Source organism: Hylobates moloch, unplaced genomic scaffold (assembly GCF_009828535.3).
Source record: "Hylobates moloch isolate HMO894 unplaced genomic scaffold, HMol_V3 SCAFFOLD_7, whole genome shotgun sequence".
Lineage (NCBI taxonomy): Eukaryota > Metazoa > Chordata > Mammalia > Primates > Hylobatidae > Hylobates > Hylobates moloch.
The window spans coordinates 18971869-18984264 of NW_026652282.1; the positions used below are offsets into that span (position 1 = coordinate 18971869).

Below are 12396 nucleotides of genomic sequence, written 5' to 3' on the forward strand. Positions count from 1 at the left end.
CTAGGACTACAGGTGCAGGCGCCACCATGCCCGGCCTTTTAAAAATAATTTTGTTTTTATAGAGAAGAGGTCTTCTTGTGTTGCCCAGGCTGGTCTCGAACTCCTGGCCTCAAGTAATCCTCCCACTTCGGCCTCCCAAAGTCCTGAGATTATATGGGTGAGCCACTGCCCCTGGCCTATACTTACTCTTTTAAATTTGAAATAACAAAACTTTTCTGAGCTGCCAAGGAGTAGAGAGGAGAGTAGGAAGATGATACAGAACAGCCGAACATTTAGTTTAACCCACGGAACTAAATTTGGAAAGAACTGGGGTCCTGACATAAGTGTGATTCATATTGGTGAAGTGTCCTTTGGGGTGCTAACTCTCCCTGCCCGTTTCTCTATGTTAACAGTTATCTCTTTCAACTGTTCACTTTCTTCTGCAATACTTATCTGAAATGCACAGCCCATGCCTTTGCCTGTCTCTCTCAGTCCTTTATTAAATGATTAAAATTAGTTGGTACCTTGATAAGGATGAACTAGTTTAGTAGCTACAGACAGGTAAGTTACTGGTTTGTCATAATCTATGGTGAATTCCTATCCCTGTATACCCATATAATTCATTTTATAGCTGGACCACCACATTATTCTCATGGAAAGAAGTGTTTGTTTGTTTTTTTTAATGTTTTTTATTTTTTGGAGACAGGGTCTTGCTTTGTTGCCCAGGCTGGAGTACAGTGGTGCAGTCATGGCTCGCTGCAACCTCCACCTCTTGGGCTCAATCAATCCTCCCACCTCAGCCTCCTGAGTAGCTGGGACTAAGGCATTCACCACTACACCCAGTTAATTTTTATATTTTTTGTAGAGATGGGTTTTTGCCATGTTGCCCATGTTGGTCTTGAACTCCTGGGCTCAAGGGATCTGCTCATCTCAGCCTCCCAAAGTCCTGGGATTACAGGCATGAGCCACCATGCCCAGCTAATTTTTATATTTTTGGTAGAGATGGGGTTTCACCATGTTGTCCGTGCTGGTCTCGAACTCCTGGGCTCAAGTGATCCACCTGCCTCGGCCTCCCAAAGTGTTGGGATTACAGGCATGAGCCACCATGCTGGGCCTGGTTAGTTATCTTTTAGTGGTGGAAAAAAGGGGAATTTTCCTGGAAAAAAAGTGTTGCCAGAGCATGGAGTCAAGCTGAAAGTACCCCTTACTTACCATGTTGAGTAAAGAGTCATTTCTCTTGCAAGCCAATTTTGTTCCAGAAAACCTCGACTGAAGCTTCTTGGCTTTGACGTTCCCTCTTTGGGTGTTTTCTTGTAGATGGAGGAATTGATTGAGGGCGTTCGCTGGGCCTTTATTGACATGCTAGAGAAAGAAAATGAGTGGATGGATGCAGGAACGAAAAGGAAAGCCAAAGAAAAGGTAAGGATTCTTTTTGATGAAAAAAAATAAGACTTCTGGTTTAATGGATTTTCATGCTTGACATTGACTGTGTAGTTGGTTTTTATGTTGACTGAACTGTTGACTCTGAATGACCCCAGAGTTAGCTGTCTGCTTTTGGATGAATACATAGATTTTTGTTTCACCAGGAGGTAAGTGAAAATAATATCTGAATTTTTCGAACTGCATTTTCAAATACCTTGTAATTCGGCCTTTCCTTTCTCCTAATTGCCGTCTGTAAGAGGCACATGGCTTGCTGCCTGGTGAATTGTGTCATAAACTATCGCTGGATATGGCAGAATGCAGAGCAGTGGGGAGTCACAGGGAGTAGCTGGAACAAGAGCCCCTAAGACACCAAGAAGAAGAAAACCCACATTGGCCACATGTCCTTCTGCTGTGTGCATGATGCATGCAAATGTCCTGGGGCAAACCCTTTCCCGTAACCAAGCATATCTCCTTCCCGACCCATCATTTGGCACAAATGACCCAAATAGTATAGTTACAAACTGCAGACCAGTGTTCTACCATTGCTTAGGAGTACAAAAGTATTTCCTAATAGAAGTGGACACTTGCTGGGCCTTGTAAAATTTTCTGATACTATGTGACACGATAAGGGAACAAAAGAGAAAAGTATTGACAGCCATGCTGTTTAAAAGTAGAAAACGGGCTGGGCGCAGTGGCTCACGCCTGTAATACCAGGACTTTGGGAGGCTGAGGCAGGTGGATCACTTGAGGTCAGGAGTTTGAGATCAGCCTGGCCAACATGGCAAAACCCCATCTCTGCTAAAAATACAAAAAATTAGTCGGGTGTGGTGGCATTCGTCTGTAGTCCCAGCTACTCTACTTGGGAGGCTGAGGCAGGAGAATCGCTTGAGCCCGGGAGGCGGAGGTTGCAGTGAGTTGAGATCGTGCCACTGTACTCCAGCCTGGGTGACAGAGCGAGACTCCATCTCTGAATAAATGAATGAATGAATGGGACTCATTTTGAATTCCAAAGATTCTGATAGAGCTGGAATTCAAGTGGGTAGAGCACACCTGCTAGACTCTTGATGGATGCTTCTCTGCAGCTGAGAGATTCTGAAATGAGGAGCATTTCTTGTATCTAGAGGTATTTTTGAAAGCTCCCTGAGTATAACAACCACCTGGGTTGCCTGGATGCTCTGGCTTTCTGGGCCCCTTCCCAGCAAGGCCTGGGTTAATGGATCATGGATGCAGGCTGAACAGCTGTCACTTTAGCCAGTCTCCGGGTGATTGTTATCACTAGGCAGGTCTGGGGAAACACTGCTTGGAGTCATACTGAGTCATACTGAGCACAAATATTTTTGCCTCAGCATTCTGGGAATGCTTAACCTTGTTGAAATGAGAACACGTAGAGTTTTAGCAAGGATATTTTCTAGTGCTTTAAACTCATGGTACTGGAGATGGATAAACATTGCCATAGATACTTTTGTCAATAGATGTGAAAAGGCTGTTTGTTCAGTGTTTATAATGAAGGAAGAACTTCATTAGGATGGTGGGTGGCAAGGCAGCGTTGGAGGAAGACAAAGGGTAGGTTTGATTTTTTGTTTCCCCTTCAAAAATCTGTCAAAGCTGTCCTCAGTCACATAAGGCACAGGCTGATGAAGGCAAGAGCACATGGGCTGTGATGGGAAACTCTCCAGATAGTAGACAACTTTCAACACCAACATATTGTTGTTTTATGAAGGCTTCATTTATTTGCTGAGCTAGCTTGTGGTATGTGGAACAGGATGTGTCTTGCCCTGGGCAGTTGAGCGCTTAGTGTATTAAGGGCTCTTTATCCTCGCCTGACCCCACATGGACCGAAGAGGTGCTTGCATGAATTAGTACAGGACCACCAGGGTGGAGGGTGGGGTGGAGTGTGTGTGTATGTATACGTGTTGGTGGTAATGTGTTATGAATAGCTGGATGCCAGGGGAATGTTCTGGGAAGTGCAGTCAGTTCTTTGAGCAGTATGGATTGCAGTTGCCTCAGGGAGCTCTTCTGAGTTGCATAAGGGAGTGGGTGCCTCACAGTTGGCCCTTCTCGGCAAGTGGCCCATGGGTCCTTCTTGAAGCAGGACTATTCTCAGTTCTTCTAATATTAGACATGTTCCTGTTTGCCTCCCGAGTTGCTCTCCAGTCTTCTATTTTATTTCAATGAGAGCTGTCAGTTTTTCTTCTAAAAGCGCTCTTTGAACACTCTGCTTTCTTTGAGCTGAGTTCAACCTGCCAGGAACTCTGCTAGTTCCACGACAGGTACAAATATCAAAGGCAAATTGGATCTCACAAAGTTCCCCGACTGTATCTTGCATTTCAGAGTCCAGAGAAGTTTCTTTAACTAAATGCAAGAAAGATGGATGTTGTCGAAGCAATTTCAGCAGTTCTTTGAAGTGGGTCCTTTCCTGGACCCCAGAAGATGTAATTTTTTTTTTTTTTTTCCTCAAAATTAAATGAACATGCAGTTCTTAAAATGACCTCTGGGTGGAGCTCGTGGTACTCACAAAGAACACTAGCGGTGTTGAAAGCTTTTATGCAGCTTTCTACTCCGGGGTTGTTTTTGAAAAAAAAACAAAAAAAACAAAAAACAAATTTCTTGCCCTTTTTCTCTGCTGTCCTCGATTTGATTGCCTTTTAATAGTCAACAAGAAAGGAGAGACTCTGCCTAATAATTCCTTGAATCTTAGATGGAAATCTCCCACTATCTTAGGGCTTTGTCTTTCTGATACTGAGTAGCCCCTGCCTTAAGAAAGGATTTGCCTGCATTTGAAGTGGAGGTGAATAACTCGCCTGCTCTTCCTGGTATGACTTGGCACTGTTCTTTGGGCATGTGTTGTATGCAGTGTATCACCCAGGCGGAAGATTTCTCATCAATAATTGTGCCCACACTGGGCCAATGCTGAGTCACTTGGCAACCCATTGGGAAAGCTGGAAAAATGTTCTGATTTGTGAAAGGGAGAAGCTTTTATTTCCCTCACCATGAAGCTCTGGACCACAGCTAATTACAGAGCCTCCTAAGAAGTGTTAACCTCAGCATTCCATAGTGACCGACCTCCTGAACCGGGCAGGTACAGAAAGCTGCAGTGTTCTGAGGCCTAATACCTTGGCTTTTGTAGCAATGACCTCGTCTCAGAATGGAAGTGTGTGGATGTGGCTTTGTCATACTCTGTGCTAGGGGTGTTCACTGTAAAAGATAAATGAGGATGCTTCTGCTCCCTTGAAGGGTAAATTTGTTATCTCGGTCTCCCTGCCTTTTCCTGCTCATCTCTTAAGAGGTCACGAGTGGTTTTTGTATTGTGAAACTGATGGTGTAGGTTTCAAGTGGAAATTTAGTATTGTGAAATAAGCAACGCTTTTTGTTTAGGATTCTCTGTTCCCTGCAAGCATGTGCTCTTATTGTAAATAAGCAGCATCTGTTATTTTTCTGGTGACCACAGCTGTCTAATGAGTGTCAGGTGATAAAATAATGATTTTAGGGGTGTCTTCTGGAGGATTTGCTCTTGCCAGAGTAGAAGAGGAGGATCTCAAGGTCGCTACATCAGGATTCTGACTGAGACCTGGTAGGAGAGCGTCAGATCAGGAGGAGCAACTTCCTGAGCTTGGCTTATCTCCAGCTGGATTTGACTATATAGCCAAAAGCTGGATCCCTTCGGAATTATTAGTTTGTTTGTGCTCTTTGCCCCGGGACCTAAGTTTGTCAGGTCACATCCAAAGAAAAATAGCAGGATGGGACTCACAGGGAGGTGGCATCCTAATGATGCTCTGAGGGAGTGGCCTTAACCTTGGCCACAGCAGGTGCAGAGAAGTCGGCTGAATGGTCCTAAGTTTATTGGCATGTGACTCCCACACACAGGCTTTGAGTGAGGTGGGGAGAGTTTTCTTGCAGAGGGCGAAACAGAGGTGTAGCTCACTTCTTTGGCTTTGCCTCTAAGCTCTACCAGGCCTAGGTACTGGATTTCTCCCAGGTATGCGGTCAGGGCCCTGCTTATATCCCGAGCCTGGTGGTTCTCAAGGTGTGGTTCCAGACCCGTAGCAGCAGTGGTCCCTGGGAACTCATTAGAGATGCAAATTTTCACATCCCCACCTGCTGAGCTCTGGGAGTAGGGCTCAGTGCCTTGTGTTTTACCTGGTGATTCTGCTGCATGAAAAAGGTTGGGAACCCCCGCCTTGTCCTTACCACTTCACAGCACACCGCCTGACTTCCAACTGCAACCTCCTGCATTTTGGCCAAGAGCATTCTCTCCCTGCTACAGCCTGCTTTGCCACTCATAAAGAGGGCCCAAAGGACGGGGAATGACCACACCTTCCTCAGAAGTCCTCACCCAACAGTTGATGGGAGTTGCTGTGTGTGGCCCCCGCTCCCTCATCCCTCTAGTGCGTGTTCCACATGGGCTCTGGGAGCTTTTCCGGTGGGCTAGAGCTATTATACTAGCTAAGATACTCGTTGCTGACTGCCTTTCTTTCTCTACGTATTTTCTCTTTCTCCTACCAGTGTTTCTTTTGCTGCCCAAATGAACTGCTTGCACTTGAATCCTAGTCTTAGAGTCTGTTTCTGGGGGTTTCCCAACTAGGACACAGCCCCTGGGGGTATACGCTTTCCCAGTGCTTCCTTGGCCGTAAGGCAACAACAAATTTCACCGAGTCTGGTTGCTAGCACTGCTTCAGCAGACTCAATGCCGCAAACATTTCTCGCACACCAACGGCATGCCAGGTGCTGAGCCAGGATTCCGACTCAGAGATGAGCAGCCACAGTCCCTTTTCTGCGGGGGCCTTCAGGCTCCTAGGAGAGCACAGGAGGCCATGGATGCAGGGCAGACCAGGAGAAGTGTTAGGTAATGTGATGGAGACGAAAGGGGTCCTGGGAGTCTAGGGGAGGAGGCTTTGGCGGAGCTCAAACATGACATGTGAGGGTGCCTTACTTGGGAAGTACCTACTCTGCCTCTTTCTCTCTTCCTCTGTGGTGTTCCCACACCCTGTCTTGCAGCCTTGTGGCAAGTCTTCCTCTTCCTACCTTACTAATCCCAACTCCGCATCTGGCTGTCACTTCCCCTTGGTACCTTCACTCCTGCTTCACCTCACTGTGCATTTTAAATTGTTTCGTAGGAGAAAAGAAATGGAAGGGCTTTCATCAAACTGTCTCCTGCCCTTTCCAGTTACAGATTCTAGCACATTTGCATAACCGCTCCAGAATGCAGTCACCCTGCGTCTGGCATCCACTCCAGGGCTCACCGGGGACAGTGATAGACCAGCATGGAAACCGTGGGCTGTGGCTCCCTCCCATGTGCCACCTTCCTGAGCTTGTCCCTTCTCTTTGGCTCCATGTCTCTCAGTCTCTCTCACACATATGCAGGCCAAGATGGCGGCCTTCATACTTGTATCTCTTTCCTCTCACTGACCTCAACAGGAAGTATGGTATAGAGGTCAGGAGTATAGACAGGTGAGAGACTGCCTAGTTTCCAAGCCAACTTCTACACCTTATTGACTGTATGACCCTTTGGAAATTACTTAACTTCTTCCACCCTCAGTTTTCACATCCATAAACTGGGGAGATTGGTCCCTGTCTCAGAAGATTTGTTATGAGGATTAAAAGAGCCACTATGCCTAAAGTACTTAGAAGAATGCCTGGAGCATGAGAAAGGCTCCCCAAGTTGTCAGCCGTTTGGTCCAAACTGCTGTGCCTCTGGGAGGGGAGGCTTTGGCTGGACCAGATGGTGAGAGGAGGGATATTTGTGAGCAGCCCCTGCTGAGAGGGTGTTGGAAGGGATGCATTTCTTTTCTCTGGATTTTGGATTTTGTGGTTTTGAACAAATTCAGTATTGTCATTGTGATATATATTTTAAACACAAAAGTAAATATCTGATATAAGTGGGAGTTTGATGCATGTATTTATTTATTTTTTCGAGTTAAAGTCTCGCTCTGTTGCCCAGGCTGGAGTGCAGTGTTACAATCATAGCTCACTGCAGCCTTAAACTCCTGGGCTCAAGCGATCCGCCCACCTTAGCCTCCTGAGTATCTGGAACTATAGGTGTGTGCCCCCACCCACCTTAGCCTCCTGAGTATCTGGAACTATAGTTGTGTGCCCCGACATCCAGCTAAGTGGTTTTTTTAATTTTTTTTTTTTTTTTTAGAGATGGGATCTCACTATGTTGCCCAGGCTGGTCCCAAACTCTTGGCCTCAACCGACCCGCCAGCTACAGCCTCCTAAAATGCTGGGATTACAGTGTGATCCACTGCCACACCCAGCCAACATATATTTATTAAAGGCATAGTACATGTGATATCTTACCGGAGTGATTTTCTATGCTCTAGAGCCTCATGTAAATGTCATTTAGGGGGATGCTTTAGGTCATTCATTCTCACACTTGAGCATGCATCAGTGCCATCTGAAGGGCTTGTTAAAACACCAATTGCCAGCCCCACCCCTAGAATTTCTGATTCAGTAGGGCTGAGGTGGAGCCTGGATATTTGCATTTCTGACAAGTTCTCAGGCAATTCTGATGCTGCTGGTCTGGGGCCTGTGCTTTGAGAGCTCTAGGTGATTACAAGTGAAAATTTCCTTATGCCAAGCCTGTGTTAATAGAAGGGTATAATGTTCATTAAGTGATTGTCTTACCTCTTACTAGAGTCCCCTTTTCACCATTTCTCGCAGGTGGGTCCCCTGAGTGAGTACTAGGACACCCAGAACCCAGCCAGGCCACCCACTCTCCTGTTGCTGTCTCTGCTAAAGAGCCCTTCTTGAGAGAGATCCAAAGGCTCTTTCTTGGTCATTTCTGCTCCTTGACTCCACATCTGTCCCCAGGAACTACCCAGGTTAAGTCTTCCACATAAAAGCCCTTCCAACGTTTGAAGATGTTTAAATGTTTTTCTCTTTTCTTTATCTTATTTATTTATTTTTATTTTTTTTCGAGACAAGAGTCTTGCTCTGTGGCCCAGACTAGAGTGCAGTGGTGCAATCTTGGCTCACTGCAACCCCTGCCTCCCGGGTTCAAGCGATTATCCTGTCTCAGCCTCCCAAGTAGCTGAGACCACAGGCGCATGCCACCATGCCCGGCTAATTTTTGCATTTTTAGTAGTGAAGGGGTTTTGCTATATTGGCCAGGCTGGTCTTGAGTTCTTGACCTCAAGTGATCCGCCTGCCTCAGCCTCCCAAAGTGCTGGGATTACAGGCGTGAGCCACCACGCCTGGCTGTTTTTTCTATTTCAGATAAAACACCTTTAGTGTTTCTCACATTAAATTAGCCAACATTACAGTCAAACTGGATGTTCTAAATGCTTCACAAATATTAGCTATCTCAATGCCATAATATCTGTATGAGGTAGGTACTTTTTTTTTTTTTTTTTAAATACAGATGAGGAAACTGAAGCACAGAGAGGGTGAGCAGACTTACCCAAGGTCACACAGCTAGTAGGTAGAAGAGCTGGGATTCCCTCCCTAAAGGTCTAGTTTCACAGTCTGTGCTTTTATCCACAATGCCAGTGGGTCTCAAAGTGTGGTCTCCAGCCCAGAAGCATCGCCATCACTCAGGACTAGCTAAAAATGCAGATTCTTGGCTCTATCCCACATTTATAGAATCAGCAACTCTGGCAGAGGCCCTAGGCGTCTGTACTTTAATAAGTTCTGCTGCTGATTCTGATGCAGCCCAAGTATGAGAACCACTGCTCTAAGGTGTGGTTCTGATGCCTCATCCTGCTGGCTGCTCTCCAGTTTTCAATATCTTTTTTAGAAGCTTAAGTTCAAGGCTGTGCACAATATTCTAGGTATAGTGTAACTCACACAGCACAATGGGAATATTATTACTGCCTTTGTCTTGCATCCAAATTATATTAAGAAATCCAAAGTTTATATTATGGCTATCTTTTCCCCTCAGCCATTCACTGTTGGCTCATAACGAATTTCTAGTCAGTTAATTTCTAGGTTTTTTTCCCCTCCTCACAGGAACTGTTGTTAAGCCCTGTTGCTCCAGCCCTAAACTTGGCATTAAAAACAAGCAAACAAACAAAACCCTCATCCCAGAACTTCACATTTATTCTTATTAAAATCCATTTAGTTGTTTTGGTTCATAGCTCTGGCTTTCAAAAAATATATTTCTGGACCTCCTACATGTTTATTATTTTAAAAATCTATACTCATTTTAAAAATCTGGAAAATAAAGCACAACAGTAGAAAGACAAAAAAAAATGTTCTAGTTCCATCATCCAAACATAACTGCTGCTAACATTTTGATGTATCACTTTGACTTTTTTCCGATACATAGGCTTTGAAAGGCATTCTTGAACAGTGATATTTATAAAAATTGAGTTCTTTTTTCTCTTAACATTTATTATAAGCATTTCTTGTATTATTGCGTATTCTTTATGCAAGAATATTCACTATTGGCTGGGCACAGTGGCCCACACTTGTAATCCCAGCACTTTTGGAGGCCGAGGCGGGTGGATCGCTTGAGGTCAGGAGTTTGAGACCAGCCTGGCCAACATGGTGAAACCCCGTCTCTACTAAAAATACAAAAAATTAGCCGGGTGTGGTGGCAGGCACCTGTAATCTCAGCTACTTGGGAGGCTGAAGCAGGAGAATTGCTTGAACCCGGAAGGCGGAGGTTGCAGTGAGCCGAGATTACGCCGCTGCACTCCAGCCTGGGTGACGGTGAGATTCTATCTTAAAAAAAAAAAAAAAAATTCACTACTATTACATATTCTTCTAGTGGTGGCACAGGAGATACTACTTAAACATTTCTCTATAGTTGCATATTTAGGTATTTAGGTTGTGCTGTTATAGTTATTACTATGATAAACATCTTTTGCATAATGCCTTCTCCCTAAATTTAGGACTGATTCCTTAGAATGGCATCTCAGACAACCTTTAAAAAGGTCAACTCTTTCATTCAGTATATCAACTACTGTTTCTATTTCTATATCATTCATAACTTGATAAGTTTGTTTTTTAGTTTTATTATTTTGGGGTTATTATGAATGGACATGCTCAAAAAAAGGGAACTGGAATCAGCCAATTTGTTCATCCTTTGGCGATGCCCTTCCAGATTTATCTATTGAACAAAAATATTCAGGGAGAAACTTCTAAGTGGTGAGTGTTTTGTTAGGTGCCAGTCAACTCACTAACTAATAGATTTTTGGTCTAGTTGTTCTACTTTGGATAAACTCCATGGAACTATGATTTAAATTGTCCATTTTGCCTGCAAGGAGACCATGAGATATTTAGCAATGCCTTGATATCATCCAGTTATACTGTATTTAGGGCATTCTTTAATTTACCAATGTATTGTTCTGTTTAAAATGTGGAAACCTGAGGAAATGAACAAAGCTTCACTGGGTTCTCATTTTTCTGAAGTTCCATGTTACCTAAGTGCAGATTATATTATTCTGTGAAAACAGCCAGCTGTTCAGACAACCAAGTCAGAAATCTCAGTCTTTCCTCTTAGCCAACTTGTAAGCACAAATCCTGTTGCTTCTTTCTACCAGCTCTCAAATTTATACCATTTCTGTTTTAGTTATTCCCTTCCCTTAGCTTCTCATCCTTAAACATTTTTTTTAATTGAGGTAAAATTCACCTAATGTAAAACTAACCATTTTAAAGTGAACAATTCTCAATTAGATAGAAGAAATAAGCTCTAATGCTCAATAGCAGATTATAGTGACTACAGTTAGCAACAGTATATTGTATATTCCAAAGCGGCTTGAAGAAAGGACTTGAAATGTTACCAACACATAGAAATAATGAATATTCAAAGTGATGGGCACTCCAAATACCCTGACTTGATCATTACACATTCTATGCAGGTAAAAACTACTCACATATACCCATAAATGTGTACAAATATCATGCATCAATAAAAGAAAAAAATAAAGTGAGCAATTCAGTGGCACTTAGAACATTCACAGTGTTGTGTGATCACCACGTCTATCCAGTTCCAAAACATTTTCATCACTCCCAAAGGACACTTTGTACCCATTAAGCAGTCACTCCCCATTCCCCACTCCCCTAGCCCCTGACAACTACCAATCTGCTTTTTGTTTCTATGGATTCACGTATTTTGGATATTTCCTGTGAATGAGATCACGCACCAATGCGATTTTTGTGACTGGCTTCTTTCACTTAGCCTTATGTTTTCGAGACTCATCCACTTTGTAGCATGTATCTTCTCATTCTGTTTAATCAGCGTCCCCATTGATAGTCTTGGAAAAAGAATAGCAAAATAAACCCTTGTAGCATTTCTGATAGTGAGATCTTTCCTGTCTTCTGTGAACTTTTTGCAGTAGCATCGTAGTGTTTATTCATAGCTGAAAAACTATCCCCCAGCTATATATTACTGAATTGAAGCAATCCCTGGAAGGGAAAGAAGTATGTCTGAGTGCTTTATTTTTGTATTTTCAGAACCTAATGTGGATCTGACACTCCATTCTTTGACCACTGGGCAGACCTGAGTAAGAACCATGGCTTTACCAAACACTAGCTATGGGACCTCAGGCAAGATGGACAGTTTTGGGGGCCTCAGTTTCCTCACTCATGAAATGGGGACAAATACTTTTGTCCCTATTTTTACTGAGTGGAACAATTAATATCTGTGCAGTGGCTAGCACAGAGTAAGTGCTCAGTATTAGTAAGATGACATGTTCATTTTTTTCCCCAAGTTTCCTCTTACTGCCTCCCTCACTAAATAACATGCTCCATTATAGTCTCTTAAAATTGGGAATGAAAAAGTGATGCCAATTACATTGTTTTCTTTGGGGCAGAGGTACAAAATAGAATTTTATTAAACTTTGCCTCTAATATTTAAATATATTTTTATGGAAATTTAAAAATGGACACAAAAATGTACATAACTAATCTCCATATACTTATCACCCAGATTCAACAGTTAGTAATATTTTATCATGCTGGTTTCATCTACTCCCCTTCTTGTTTTTATGCTTGAGAATTTTAAAGCTAATTCCATCTATGAAATCTTTTTTTTTTTTTTTTTTTTTTTTT

General features: G+C 43.3%; 1 protein-coding gene across 1 annotated transcript in view; it reads left to right on the forward strand.

The window, feature by feature from the left end:
- PHEX (phosphate regulating endopeptidase X-linked) overlaps positions 1-12396 on the forward strand; it is a 213056-nt gene that overhangs the window by 98542 nt on the left and 102118 nt on the right. Inside the window, exon 10 of the mRNA XM_032757990.2 lies at positions 1297-1398. Within this exon, the coding sequence (XP_032613881.1) occupies positions 1297-1398 (102 nt within the window). The remainder of the gene's footprint in view (positions 1-1296; positions 1399-12396) is intronic.